Source organism: Lathyrus oleraceus, chromosome 3, assembly GCF_024323335.1.
Source record: "Lathyrus oleraceus cultivar Zhongwan6 chromosome 3, CAAS_Psat_ZW6_1.0, whole genome shotgun sequence".
NCBI lineage: Eukaryota > Viridiplantae > Streptophyta > Magnoliopsida > Fabales > Fabaceae > Lathyrus > Lathyrus oleraceus.
The window spans coordinates 148,033,487-148,046,264 of NC_066581.1; the positions used below are offsets into that span (position 1 = coordinate 148,033,487).

The 12,778-nt window shown below is 36.4% G+C and overlaps 1 protein-coding gene and 1 long non-coding RNA gene across 3 annotated transcripts; one reads left to right on the forward strand and one right to left on the reverse strand.

The window, feature by feature from the left end:
- Positions 1-4,402: 4,402 nt before the first annotated feature.
- Positions 4,403-9,988, reverse strand: LOC127125889 (zinc finger BED domain-containing protein DAYSLEEPER). Of its 2 annotated transcripts, none has more exons than XM_051054745.1 (2): positions 9,828-9,988; positions 4,403-8,444 (listed from the first exon to the last, which is right to left on the reverse strand). In XM_051054745.1, the coding sequence occupies exon 2, from the start codon at positions 8,423-8,425 to the stop codon at positions 4,571-4,573; it is 3,855 nt and encodes a 1,284-aa protein (XP_050910702.1). In that variant the 5' UTR covers positions 8,426-8,444; positions 9,828-9,988; the 3' UTR covers positions 4,403-4,570. The 2 variants fall into 2 exon arrangements, with proteins under 2 accessions (XP_050910702.1, XP_050910701.1); XM_051054744.1 differs by having other exon boundaries at positions 4,403-8,448.
- LOC127125891 (uncharacterized) lies at positions 9,875-11,594 on the forward strand. The gene is made up of 3 exons (XR_007804829.1): positions 9,875-10,019; positions 10,109-10,172; positions 10,813-11,594. It is a non-coding gene; the product is annotated as an uncharacterized LOC127125891 (long non-coding RNA).
- Positions 11,595-12,778: the final 1,184 nt, after the last annotated feature.

The window sequence follows — 12,778 nt, forward strand, 5'->3', positions numbered from 1 at the left end:
GTGTGAGAGTTTTTCTATCAAACATCATTCCTGTTAGACGGTGTGGCTAGTGATCGAGAGGGGGGGTGAATAGATCACCTCTTTAAAATTTAACGGATTTAAAGTTTTTATCAGAGTTTTCAAAGTTGGCGGAAAAATCAGTCCCGAATCGACTTCCGTCTATTCTAAACCGCTACTAGAAAACCGGACACACAAGTTTAATGCTGGATTTTAATGAGAATGACAGAGACAATCCACACCAGAATTTTAACTAACTGAATGCACTTATCATTAAAGTCTATTTCCAATGAATAACAACTAGCTAACCGTTTTGTCAAACAGTTGGTGTGTGTGTGATCAATGATGGACAGCAATGAAGTTTGCTTAAAAGTTTTCTTGCCACTGCTGTCTTGCAAAAGGAACAATCACAACACACTAACTGGAATTGCTAAAACAGTTTTAAAACGTAAAGAGGAATAAGGTAAGAATACGATACGCAGAGATTTGGTAAGGAAGTTCCCCACGTCGTCCTCGCGTGTGGGTACGTCTCCCTCTCAATTTCAAATGAAATTGAGAACTTTGATTATCAATTATTGCCGAATCCGTTGATACAAGGTTATGATACAAAGACAGAATTCTAAACTCTAAGAACCTCTTCTTGTATGAACCTTCACTTGATCTGAGCACGATCAAGATTTTCCTGCACGAAATTGCAAACAATTCACCGGTTCCACGACCTGCTTGCGAAATCCCCCGATCTCCAAACGCAACGCTGCGGCTGAATATGTTCTGCAAACGTGACTCCCAAACCCTCAAGAACACTCCAGTTCTTGAAGGACAAACCAGTAGGTTTTTCCTAGAAACCCCCTTCAATCTTCAACTCAGTTAGATCCTTGATCGTTCCACTGAAAACCACAGCTAGATCCTTAATCGTACCACTGAACGTTATCTTGATGCTTCTTTTTATCCAAAGAACAAGAATGGTTATGTGTAAATGTTCTTGAAGAAAAGTGATTGAGAAGATGAAGAAGATGAAGTCTCTTTCAGGTTTCTATTTGCTCTCAAAACAATTGCTCCAACACTGCTTTTTGATCTTGTGTTCAATTGTTTTTCCTCAATGAATTCGTACCGTTTGCTGCTGTCATAACCTGTCTTATATATGCAACCACAGAAGCTGTTTAGAACATAAAACAAACTTATGCATTGATACATGAGAGTATGCATCGATGCATACTGTAAGATAAGTGAATTTTTGGTGAAATGGATTAATCATGTATCGATGCATAATTCGTATGTATTGATGCATGTGATTTTTCCACTAGTATGTATCGATGCCTAATGCGTATGTATTGATACACAACCTGTTTCAATTGGTCATGTATCGATGCAGGGATCGTATGGATCGATGCATAAAGCCTTTTGCCTTTCATGTATTGATGCATGACTCGTATGCATCGATGCATACTGAACAGAAGGAGTTTTGTGATATACCACATGCAGTATGTATCGATGCAGAGGCTTATGTGTTGATGCATACTGACACAAAATGTATTTTAACTGTTATTTTAAGAGAAGTATCAATGTAGGTCTATATGTACAGTTATGCAACAATAGAGTGGAATGAAAACACAATAAAACACAAATGTATCATGTAATGTAATGCACAACCAACATTTGGATGATGATCACACAATTTGCTATCATTAAAAATTAATTCAAAGTAAAGAATTCTCTCACAATTCCAACTTCATTGACTGGAATAACAATGTCATATTTTAGAATTATCTCACAACGCATCATCAAGACCTATGATATGAGCATATATCTTGCTCTTCCACAATTCAAATTCAGTAAAGTATTTATCGAAAGTTTGAAAGTCTAGTTGTATAATTGTTCTTTTTTGAATTGTTATAATCAGAATGAATTAATAGCAGCATGTGGATTTTGGAAGTACCACATCCAGTATCAGAAACACCAGACATGATTCAATATGTTTTTCTCAAGATCTTTTCTGAACTGTTGTTAAGTGTTAAGCATATACCTTACTCCGATGCCAACTGAAGGTGAGAAAAATATAAAAAGAATGGTTTGATTGTGTTAACATTTTCTTTCTTTTTAAAACTCTTTGGTCAGATTCTAAACACAAAAATCAAATTCAATCAGAGGTAAGCAGCAGATATGAAATACAATAAAGAACAGTGACACACAAATTTATCCTGTTTCCTCTCACAACTTTAGATTAATCAAGTTCCCTTATACTTACAAGAGATTTTCACTATAATCAAACAAAATTACAATTTGCTCAAACATACAAGCAAGAGACTTCAAATGCTCAAACACTAAAGTAAGAGATTTTTATGCTCAAACACACAAACAAGAGATTTCCAATGCTCGAGCACACAAACAAGAGCCTTCAAATGCTCAAACACTTAGTAAGAGACTTCTAACAATCTACCTAACTGATAAATGATTGTTTGAAAAAATACACTTGATATACAATGTATAAAGAATACAATGCAAATAGACGTTTTTAAGAGTTGGAAATTTCTAAAATATACAAGAATAAGAAATTCTAAGTTCAACTTATACTTCTATTTTGACAGAGTAACTTCTTATTGAGTGTAAATTCGTATATTTTTTCTTTAAGACTTCAGAGAAGAAAAAAGTCGTTGAAGATTCAACACAATATAGTCTTTGAGAAGCTTCAAAAGAGATGTTGGGATGTTTCATCAAATAGTCAAGGTTGGTGAAAGTTAGTTTGAAATCCCTTTGCTACAAAAGAAATTAGTGATTATATCCTAGCAGACTCTATAAAGAAATAAAGTTTAGATCTTCACTCGACAAAGTACACTTATAGGTTGACAATGATGCATTAAAGTCACCTTGATCCTTGCGCTTTAACTAGCTCAGGTTTTGATTATCATAAGCATACTTCTTTAAAGTTTGATCTTCAGAGGCTGACTCTAATTCTGACCTTCAGACGTTGACCTCATCAAAAGTTGACTTCTTTAGAGTCTGGTCTTCAGCTTCTGATACATCATATTCTAGTCTTTAAATTTATCTTAAGATATTCACAGTCAAAACCAATACTTGAATTCTATATAAAATTTTAGTCTATAGACCTGCACACTTGAACAAATATTAGTATATTCAATTATTTTTTAAATACTTTGTTATCATCAAAATCAATAGATATGAGACAAATCAATTCAATTATTTTTTAAATACTTTGTTATCGTCAAAATCAATGGATATGAGACAAATCAATTTTGTTCCTAACCGTTATTTCAACCATTTCACATCATTTCAAAGGCGGTTAAAATCGGTGAAAGTTTTGGATTCAATTCCGCAGTAAAATGATGAATCTCTACTGTCAAAAAATTAAATATAATAGAAGGAAGAAGGAAATATGATCCTTGAATCTTAGAGTATACTAACAATCTTCTATTAATATACTAGTCATTATCTATAATTTAAATAAGCGATTTGGCGAATCACACACAAGGGAACATTAGTGAGAGATTAAATAAATAAGACTTATTCTATGATTGTGTTCCTACAACACACCAACCTAAAATAAAAGAAAACTCCAACCACAATAAACTCGATGCCTTAGGTTAACTTAACTGATTTTACAAATAGAAATTGTATGTTAAAGATTCAATAACTTAAAAAACAAAACCCTAGTTGCACTAAAAAGTTGTGAGCGTTTCCAACAGCTTTGTTCGTTCAGACTTGGATCAAATTCTATTCATGGAGACTAGGTAGAGGTGTGTCTCACGATTCAGAAATTGAACGTTTATATATATATATATATATATATATATATATATATATATATATATATATATATCCGGCAACATCATGTCATAAACATGGTTTTAATTTAAGCACAAACACAGTAATCAAAATGTTACAACGGAAAACAGTAGAAAATTACTTCAACTGAATCATAAGGATTGGTTTTACCATAAAATAGAAGTGGCGGCACTTATTCCTGATTGTCTTCTATTTGTGTATAAACTTTATTATAAAAAAAAACCAATGAAAAACAAAAAAAAAAGGGACAAAAATCAGAATCAGAACAGTTAAAACATATATGATCAGAATGTGAATTCTATTAGCAGCTCTGATAAACTCTTAATTGTAACAAGATCAAATTAACTAACATGACTACCAATAAGCAAATAAACATGATTTTTCTATTCTATTATTTTTACCTTTGGTTCCATCAAACTGCAGAAAATTATTCATGGGAGTGTCGCAATTTTTAGCTGGAGCAAATCGTTCCAGTTATTGCCACCTCAATTTAGGCTGATTTCTGATGGAGCAAATCCAATTATCTGCAGTTCTTGAATATTTCTGTTGAGGACTTGTATACGGAAAGGAAGGATCTATTTCTATTTCTAGCATCAAAGAAAAGTTAGATCATAGTTTAAAGTTTAAATATTCAAGATGAATCATCCAAATAATCTCTCAAATATTACAATATAGCCTAAAAGAGAACTAAGTTAAAAGTAAAATACAAGAGAACCTAAAAACATAATGGATACAACCACATGAAATCTAGGTTTCCATCACAACATGAAATCTAGATTTCCATTTTCACAAGTGCAGTCGCAGATTCGGGTGCTCCATACTGCATCCAATCTTTGGCACAAATAAGTGCTTCCACTGTCTCTGGACGCAAGGAACTTCGATAATGATCCATTTCTCTGCTCGTTTTGTCAAAGACGTTGTCATGAGGAACAGTAGAAACTGGAATAGACAATATGTCTCGGGCCATCCTAGACAGTGTCGGGTACTTAAGTTTATTTAGCTTCCACCAACCTAATACATCAAAGTCTGGCACTCGCGGCAATAGTGATTCTTCCATATATTGATCCAATTCAGACTTCGTCTGATGGGTAGAAGTTTCCATGATGTAGACATCAAAGTCTGTAAGACCGTTATCTGACAACAAAGTTCCTCCCGGGGACCCATCCATCTTCATGTTACTTCCAGCATTTCCTTCTTCCGCATATGCCGGTGTTACCGGAAGAGGAAGGGTCGCATACTCACGAAACAGCTCATGAATTCCGTCATTAACAATCTTGACATACACATGAGCATCCTCACCATATATTTTTGTGAAACTGAACTCAACAAGCTTCATCTTGAAACGAGGATCCATAACTACAGCAATCACCAAAGCCAGACTACAATCTCTCCAGTACTTATCGATCTTTTCATGCATGGGTTTAGTAAGGTCACTAATGAAGGGATCCTCATTCATAACAGCACGAGCAAGATCCAAATGTAATTTCCAAATTTCATGAAAGAATGTAATAGCAGTGGGATAAGTTGTTGTCATAAGAATGTTTGCTGCATCATAAAGGGGTTTCAAGTATGCGCAAAGGGTCTCAACAAGCTTCCAATCTTGAACAGATGGGGTTCCTTTGTAATCAGGATCCGAAGTGTCTAAACAAGAAAACACTTCCTTCAGTTCAGAAGCTGCAACCAACATTTGATATGTTGTATTCCATTTGGTTTGGTCATCAATAAAAAGGCTCCTTTCACTAGGTACCTGAAGGTGCTGCTTAAGATCCATGAATTTTTCCTCATGTGATTCTGAAGTCTTCACATATTTCACACTTTCCCGGATTTTATTAACAATGCCATGTGCTGAGCCTAACAAATCATATGCAACATTGCTTAAAGTACGGGAAATGCAACTTCCAATTAGCAACTGGCCATTGAAGATAAGTGGATTCTTCACAGAGAGTAGAGGTCTGAGATTCTCAATGGTGACTTCAGTCAGTGGCTGATTACAAGTAATAGTAAATAACCTTCCCTCCAAATTCCAATCAGAAATGCAGACAGATACAGCATGGCTGAGAGCAGAGTCAGAATCAGGGTATGGTTCCATCACAACATTGAGAATTCTCCTCTGCAACTTCCAATCGCTATCAACAAAATGTCCTGTGATAAACACATACCCTACAGATTGACTTGAGGTCCACATGTCCAGCGTCAGGCCAAAACGTCCTGGTAATTCATCAAAATACTTCATAAGGTTTTGCTTTTCCGTCAGGTAAGTTGCGACGCAGTCTCCTTGAATAGTATTAAAGCTCACCATGTTGAACTGAGGTTGCAGATTTTGAACAAATGCAACGAATCCTGGATGCTCAACCATGTGAAGGGGGTAATCATGCATAATGATCATCCTAGCAATCTCTTGACGACACCGATCTTGATCGAAAATCACGTAAGGCGTGCTAGCAGTTCTATAACGCCGTTTTGGTGTATTGCTAGCATTGCCAGCAGCACCACTTCCCCTTGAACGCGGGGTATATGGGGCATACTGATTTGGATCTAAACTACGCAGAAGAGCTGGGCATGCACCTTTGGCAATGTGCCGTTTAAGGTGGCTGGTACCAGCAACTTTAGGGCCAGTACTGTAGGCAAAAGTTTGCTTGCATTCCTTGCAACATGCCCTTCTACAGTCAGCACTAACTGTTTCTATGGTGAAGTGTTCCCAAACTATAGATTTCTTTTTCCTCCTCTTATTCGGCTGTGTCTCTGGGGTATGTTCTTCATTGTTTGGTGGAGTTTCAGCATTTACTATTTCATAGCTGGGAAAATCGTTAGCATTGACTATCTCATAGTGTGCTTGAGAACTGATCTGACTGCTGTGAAACGTTTCACTATTTGCCAGGTCATAGTGAGTCATCATTTGGGAATTGGCTAGCTGATCATGGGGCAGTGTTTCAGAGATAGCCAACTGATGGTTGGCCAGTGCCTCATGATGGTCCAGATGGTTATTTGGCAGTGTATCATACTCTTGCAAGTGGTTATGGGATACTTGTTTGACATCTGTGTCGTGACTGTCTGCCACTGGTTCAGAGCTATGCGGCGATTCAGTATTAGGCAATGATTCAGGTTGAGGCAGTTGATCTTCAGGAATCATATGGAGATTAGCAAACTGATGATTATCAAGAAGAATTTCTTGATGGGATATCTGATTATTGGGATACATTGTTGAATTGGTTAACTCATTCTCAGGCCGAGCTTCAGATGCAACCACATCATTGCTGATTTGTGCTTCGTGCATTACAGTCTCATTACTGATTTGTTCCTCGTAAATGACAGTCTCATTGTTGGGTTGTGTGTCAGACATAACTTCCTCATTGTTAGGCTGTGTGCCAGACACAACTGCATCATGGATGATCCCTGCTTCGTGCATGACACTCTCATTGTTGGGCTGTGAGTCAGACATGACTACATCAATGTTGGGCTGTGTGTCAGACACAACTGCATCATTGCATACCCCTTCTTGATGAATGACATTCTCATTGTTGGGCTCTGTGTCAAACACAACCACATCATTGCTAATTTGTGATTCATGTATGACGGTATCATTGCTGGGCTGAGTGTCAGAAAAAACCACCTCACTGTTCAGCTGTGAATCAGATATGACCACCCCATTGCTCTGCTGTGAGTCCGACAATACAACTTCACTGCTGGGCTGTGCTTCAGACATGACCATTTCATCATTGTCATGCGTTTCCGATATCACCACCTCAGTCTTGTGTTGTGCTTCAGTAACAATAATCTCATCAATGCGCTGCGTTTCAGATACAAGCGCACTCTCATTGTTGTGCTGTTTTTCAGATTCAACCAACTCATCTCTATTTTGTGTTTCAGATGCAACCACCTCATCACTGTGTTGTGCTTCATTACTTGTCTGCATTTCAGAATTAACCACAGCATTGCTTGGCAATGCCTGAGAATCAACTACCTGGTTGCTGGGCTGTGCCTCTAAGGAAGCCTTCTTGTCAGTAGTAGCTTCAGAACCAACAAGCAGATCACCAGGTGCAGCTTCAGAGTTGTCCTGCGGGGTATCAAGTCTTGCCTCCAAATCAATTGGCTGATTGTCTTCTGCAGCACCAGCATTGCCAACCTGGTTGTTGTTCAGTGATTCAGAATTCTCCAGCTCATTTTCCTGACATTCTTTTGTGTTGTCCAACTCATCTGCATCACCATCGGTAGGCAGGGTTTCAGATGTAGAAAGTCTTTCATTAGGGTGTGCTTCAGAATTGCAGAGATCCTTGATGGGCTGTGTCTCCAAATTTTCCACATTATTGTTAGACAGAATTTCAGAATTTTCAAGATCGTTGCCAGGTTGAGAGCCAGGGCTGTTTGGCTCTTGTTTTACATCAGGGGTCACCACTAATTTGTCTTCAATAACATCCATCTTGTCGGCATTGATTGACTCATCTTTTACATCAGGGGTCACCACTAATTTGTCTTCAATAACATCCATCTTGTCGGCATTGATCGACTCATCTTTTACATCAGGGGTCACCACTAATTTGTCTTCAATAACATCCATCTTGTCGGCATTGATCGACTCATCTTTTACATCAGGGGTCACCACCACTTCACCTTCTTCAAGGGTAGCCATCCTATTAGTATATGTCCTCCTGCCTTACCCAGAAGAAATAAATATTTATGTAATCAATCACAATTACACCGGTACCATGTGTATGTGAAGATAAACATGGCATCAGTAGGACATGAGGTCTCGAGATATAATGCATCACAAGAAAAATATACAGACTTAAAATTAACATAAACATTCAGCCATATAAGCATTTGTCTACAATGAATATTTGGAAAGCAGAGAAATCAAGAACTACATGGAAAGAAATAGTGAAAAGTAATACAGAACATCCAAAGCAACAAATCTATTAATTTAAATAAAGCATGCAATTTAAGCAGCGCAATTAAGAAAAAGCATAGAGTGAGGGTTTAATTCCCATCAGTAGAAAATGCAGGGAGATAATTACATTTTTTAAAAGAATTTTCAACAAACTGCGCTGCTACCCCTAAGTACCACGCATAAGCATAACACACAATTTATTCAATGCGTGAACTCTTTGTTTACAAATTTGTCCTATCATTAGTAATTAGAAAATATTTATACATAAAAAGAAGGCAAACCAGAAATATTTATTTTTTACATATATCCTTCCAAGGATAAGAATACGCAACTCATGCATGAAAGCAACCAGTGCAGTTTGTTTTTCTCTCTACACCATTTCACTTCTCTTGGCTGGGTTGTGCAGATGAACTACTGCAACTTTCATTGGGTGGAAAAAAACCAAGGAAAGCTCTACATTAAATATTAATGAATGAACAACATAAAAATGTTCTCAGCATCAGATATTCTTAACATGAATCACATTTGATTGTCAGATAAAAAAAATGCATTTTGAATTTGTTAATAAAATAATAAGGCCCAACCCAAGGACACGATAGCAACAATACCCACAATCCGTAAATTCGTTACTATTTATCCAAGTATATATTTGCGTTTAATTCTTCGACATATATTCACAAATGTAATTAAGCCATAATATACACAACTCTCGATGAACCCAAAGGATAATTGGGCCCATTGTTGGGTCGGATAGGCCCATCTCAATAAGAACAACCCAACAGTCAAATGGAAGAAGTACATAGATCACAAGCACTTTCCAGTATCCAGAGCCCGCATGATGTAATAAATCAAGCATAAACTCAAAACCAGTTTCAAGTTTCAACTAATCACTACTATACATATATATAAAATATCACACTACAATTGGATAAATAAAAAGAGAGGCAATATAGGATCGATCTACTAGTTTCAAATTAAGTAAGAACCGCCCAAACACAGTTTACAGAAAGAAAAGCTGAAAAGGAATAACGACTTGCAACAAAAGCGATTATTGACAAAACTTGAGTAGAAGTGAAAAAGGAATCAGATGAAGAGAATTCTCAAAAATAATTGACAAATTAGAATATTCGGGTTTGAGATCTACCAGCGGTGTCGACGGAATCTGACTGGAACGCGGCTCGGCGGCGCCGCGCGAGATCTAGGGTTTTCAGGAGAGAGAAAGAGAGAGATTGGGCTTGGAAAGGAACCCGATACTAATTGGACCTAAAGTTCGAGAGGCAATAGTATGGCTCGTTGTGTTTTGATAAGGTCGTGTAAAGATATAAAATACAACAAGGTCCAATATTATTTATTTATTTTTAGGGAAATATATTCAGATTTATTGGTTCCATAATAATTTATTTTGTCTGGCTTTTACTATATTAGGTACCCCAATGGGGAATGGACCATGGATATCATCATATTCGGAGCCTCCTCCATAATTTAGGAGGTTACTTTTCTCCCCCATACGAACATCCTTCATTTCGATGTTTACAAAATATTTTAGATTTTTGAGATTTATTTTCGGACACATTTAAATTACACTCATTAATTTTTTGAAGATACATCTTTGTAATAACCTTTATTTTAAAACTCAATGATTTATGTTCAACGGATTTTACAAAGATGCATCTTCGGACGGTTAAAATTAAAATAACTCTTCCTTCTTTGTTTGCTACACTTTCACAAACTCTTCAAAAGCTTGTGAGTAAAATTCAAGTGCGTCATTTTTCAAGCTTTAACATTATGTCTAACTTATTGTAATCGATCCAAGTATATTTCATTCACTTCATTTGAGTTTTCGCACAACAACACTCAATTGGTAAGTTTTTCATTTCCTTTCTATTTTTGAGTTGTTATGCATGTTTTAGGTAACCTAGGTTGTTTAAAATGCATTACTTTCGCGGTTACATTTAAAATTGGTAGTTTGTATAGTCATGCATTCACATTATTGGTGTTTAGGGAATTTTTTACAATCGCGTTTTTTTACGGAGATGCATCTCTGATTTTCGCATTTATTGTTTTACGGAGATGCATCTCTAGATTTGACTTGCATTGATTTTGATGTGATTTCCTGGTTTGTATTATAGGAACAATGGCTGAAAATTAGGATAGATTGAGGCACGACCATGTATTCCAACATGCGTCAGTTCGTAGGGAGAGGGCAGTGCGCTCGAGGCCACGAGTTAGTGCTAGTTCATTTGACGCGGAAATGTCGACTTCACATGGTCGTGTGTCTTAGGCTTCACAAGGTCGCGTGTCTCAGACTTCGACCTCCTGAGGGCACGTGTCTCATGATGACCTTGTAGCTTATGAAGCACCTGAAGCCCATCAAGAAGAACTTCTTGTTGTTGCTCTCGTTCCTGATAGTTTTTTAAGAGGCCCTTGTGACACCTCCTTACTTCTTCTTTATGCAAAACATGTTACTAGGCATGTGTGAGAAAGAGGTGTATATTTTTTTTTACTTTTCGTTACACCTATTTCATACTAATTGAGTTGAGACTGATGTTGATATATTAATTTTTATAGGAGCATGGAACGATAAAATCTGTAAATCATGCTAAAAATATTTTGAATTTGGAATAGAATGTAGTCACATGGTTTCAAGATGTATTTTGTTACTCTGGGCTGACATGTTTATGAGCCATTGGATACAAGATCATTCACCATGGCATGTTAATGAATTTTGTGGAGAGATGGCATAAAAAGGCATCTCTTTCCACATCCCTCATGGTGAGGTGTTCATAACTCTTGATGGTGATGTTAGAACAAAATTGGTTTATCATATATCCCTTATGTTTTGATGATAACAAAGTATTTAAAGAAAAATTGAGTATATATTTGTTCAAGTGTGCAAGACCAAAGACTAAATTTCATGAACAATCCAAGTATTAGTTTTGACTATGAACATCTTATGAGAAGTTTAAAGACCAAAATCTTATGGATCAGAAGCTGAAGACCAGACTCTGAAGAAGCTTACTTCTGATAAAGTCAATGTCTTACGTTTAAAGTTTGAAGAAGTCAACCTCTAAAGACCAGACTTTGAAGAAGTCTCCCTCTGCTGATCAGAACTTGATGACTACACAAAGCTTAATGACCAAGGTGACTCTGATATGTCATTGTCTACTTCTGAGCCTACTTTGTCTTCTTAGTATTTGAGCATTTGAAATTTCTTGCTTATGTGCTTGAGCATAAAAGTTTATTGGTTGTGTGTTTGAGCATTGAAAATATCTTGCTTGTGTGTTTGAGCATATAAGTCTCTTACTTTGTGTTTGAGAATTAGAAGTCTCTTGCTTGTGTGCTTGAGAAAATTATAACCTTATGTGATTATAATGAAAATATCTTGTTAGTACAAGGGGACTTGATTATTCTCGAGTTGTAAGAGAAATTAGGGTAAGTCTGTGTATCTCTCTTATTTCTTGCATTATTTATATGTTGCCTACCTCTTATCTCTGATTCGGATTCTATATCATGTGTTTAGAATCTGACAAGAACTTTAGAAAGAAAGACAAAATCAACACAATTCAACCCCCCTTTTTGTGTTTTTCTCACCTTCAGTTGGCATCGAAGCACAATTTGTGCTAAACATTTAACAGTGGTGCGAAAAAGATCCTGAAAAAAACATATTGAATCATGTCTAAAGTTTCTAAATCTGATAGTGGTCCTCCTCATCCACATAATGTTATTAATCATGATTATAAACTTCAGAAAAGAACAGAATTATACAGCTAGACCTCTAACTTTTAATGGAGACTCTAATGAGTTTGAATGGTGGAAGGTCAAGATGTATACTCATATCATAGGTCCTGATGATGAGTTATGGGATATTCTGGAAGATGACATTGATATTTCAGTTAATGGAGTAGAAATGTTTGTTGACAGAAAAACTCTCACACCTGCTCAGAAAAAAATCTATAAAAAACATCATAGAGTTAGAGGCATATTGGTTTATGCTCTACCTCAGTCGGAGTACATCAAGATCATTGCTAAATCTACTACCAAGACCATTTCTAAATCCCTATGTGCTACTTATGAAGGGAATCAGCAAGTTCAGGA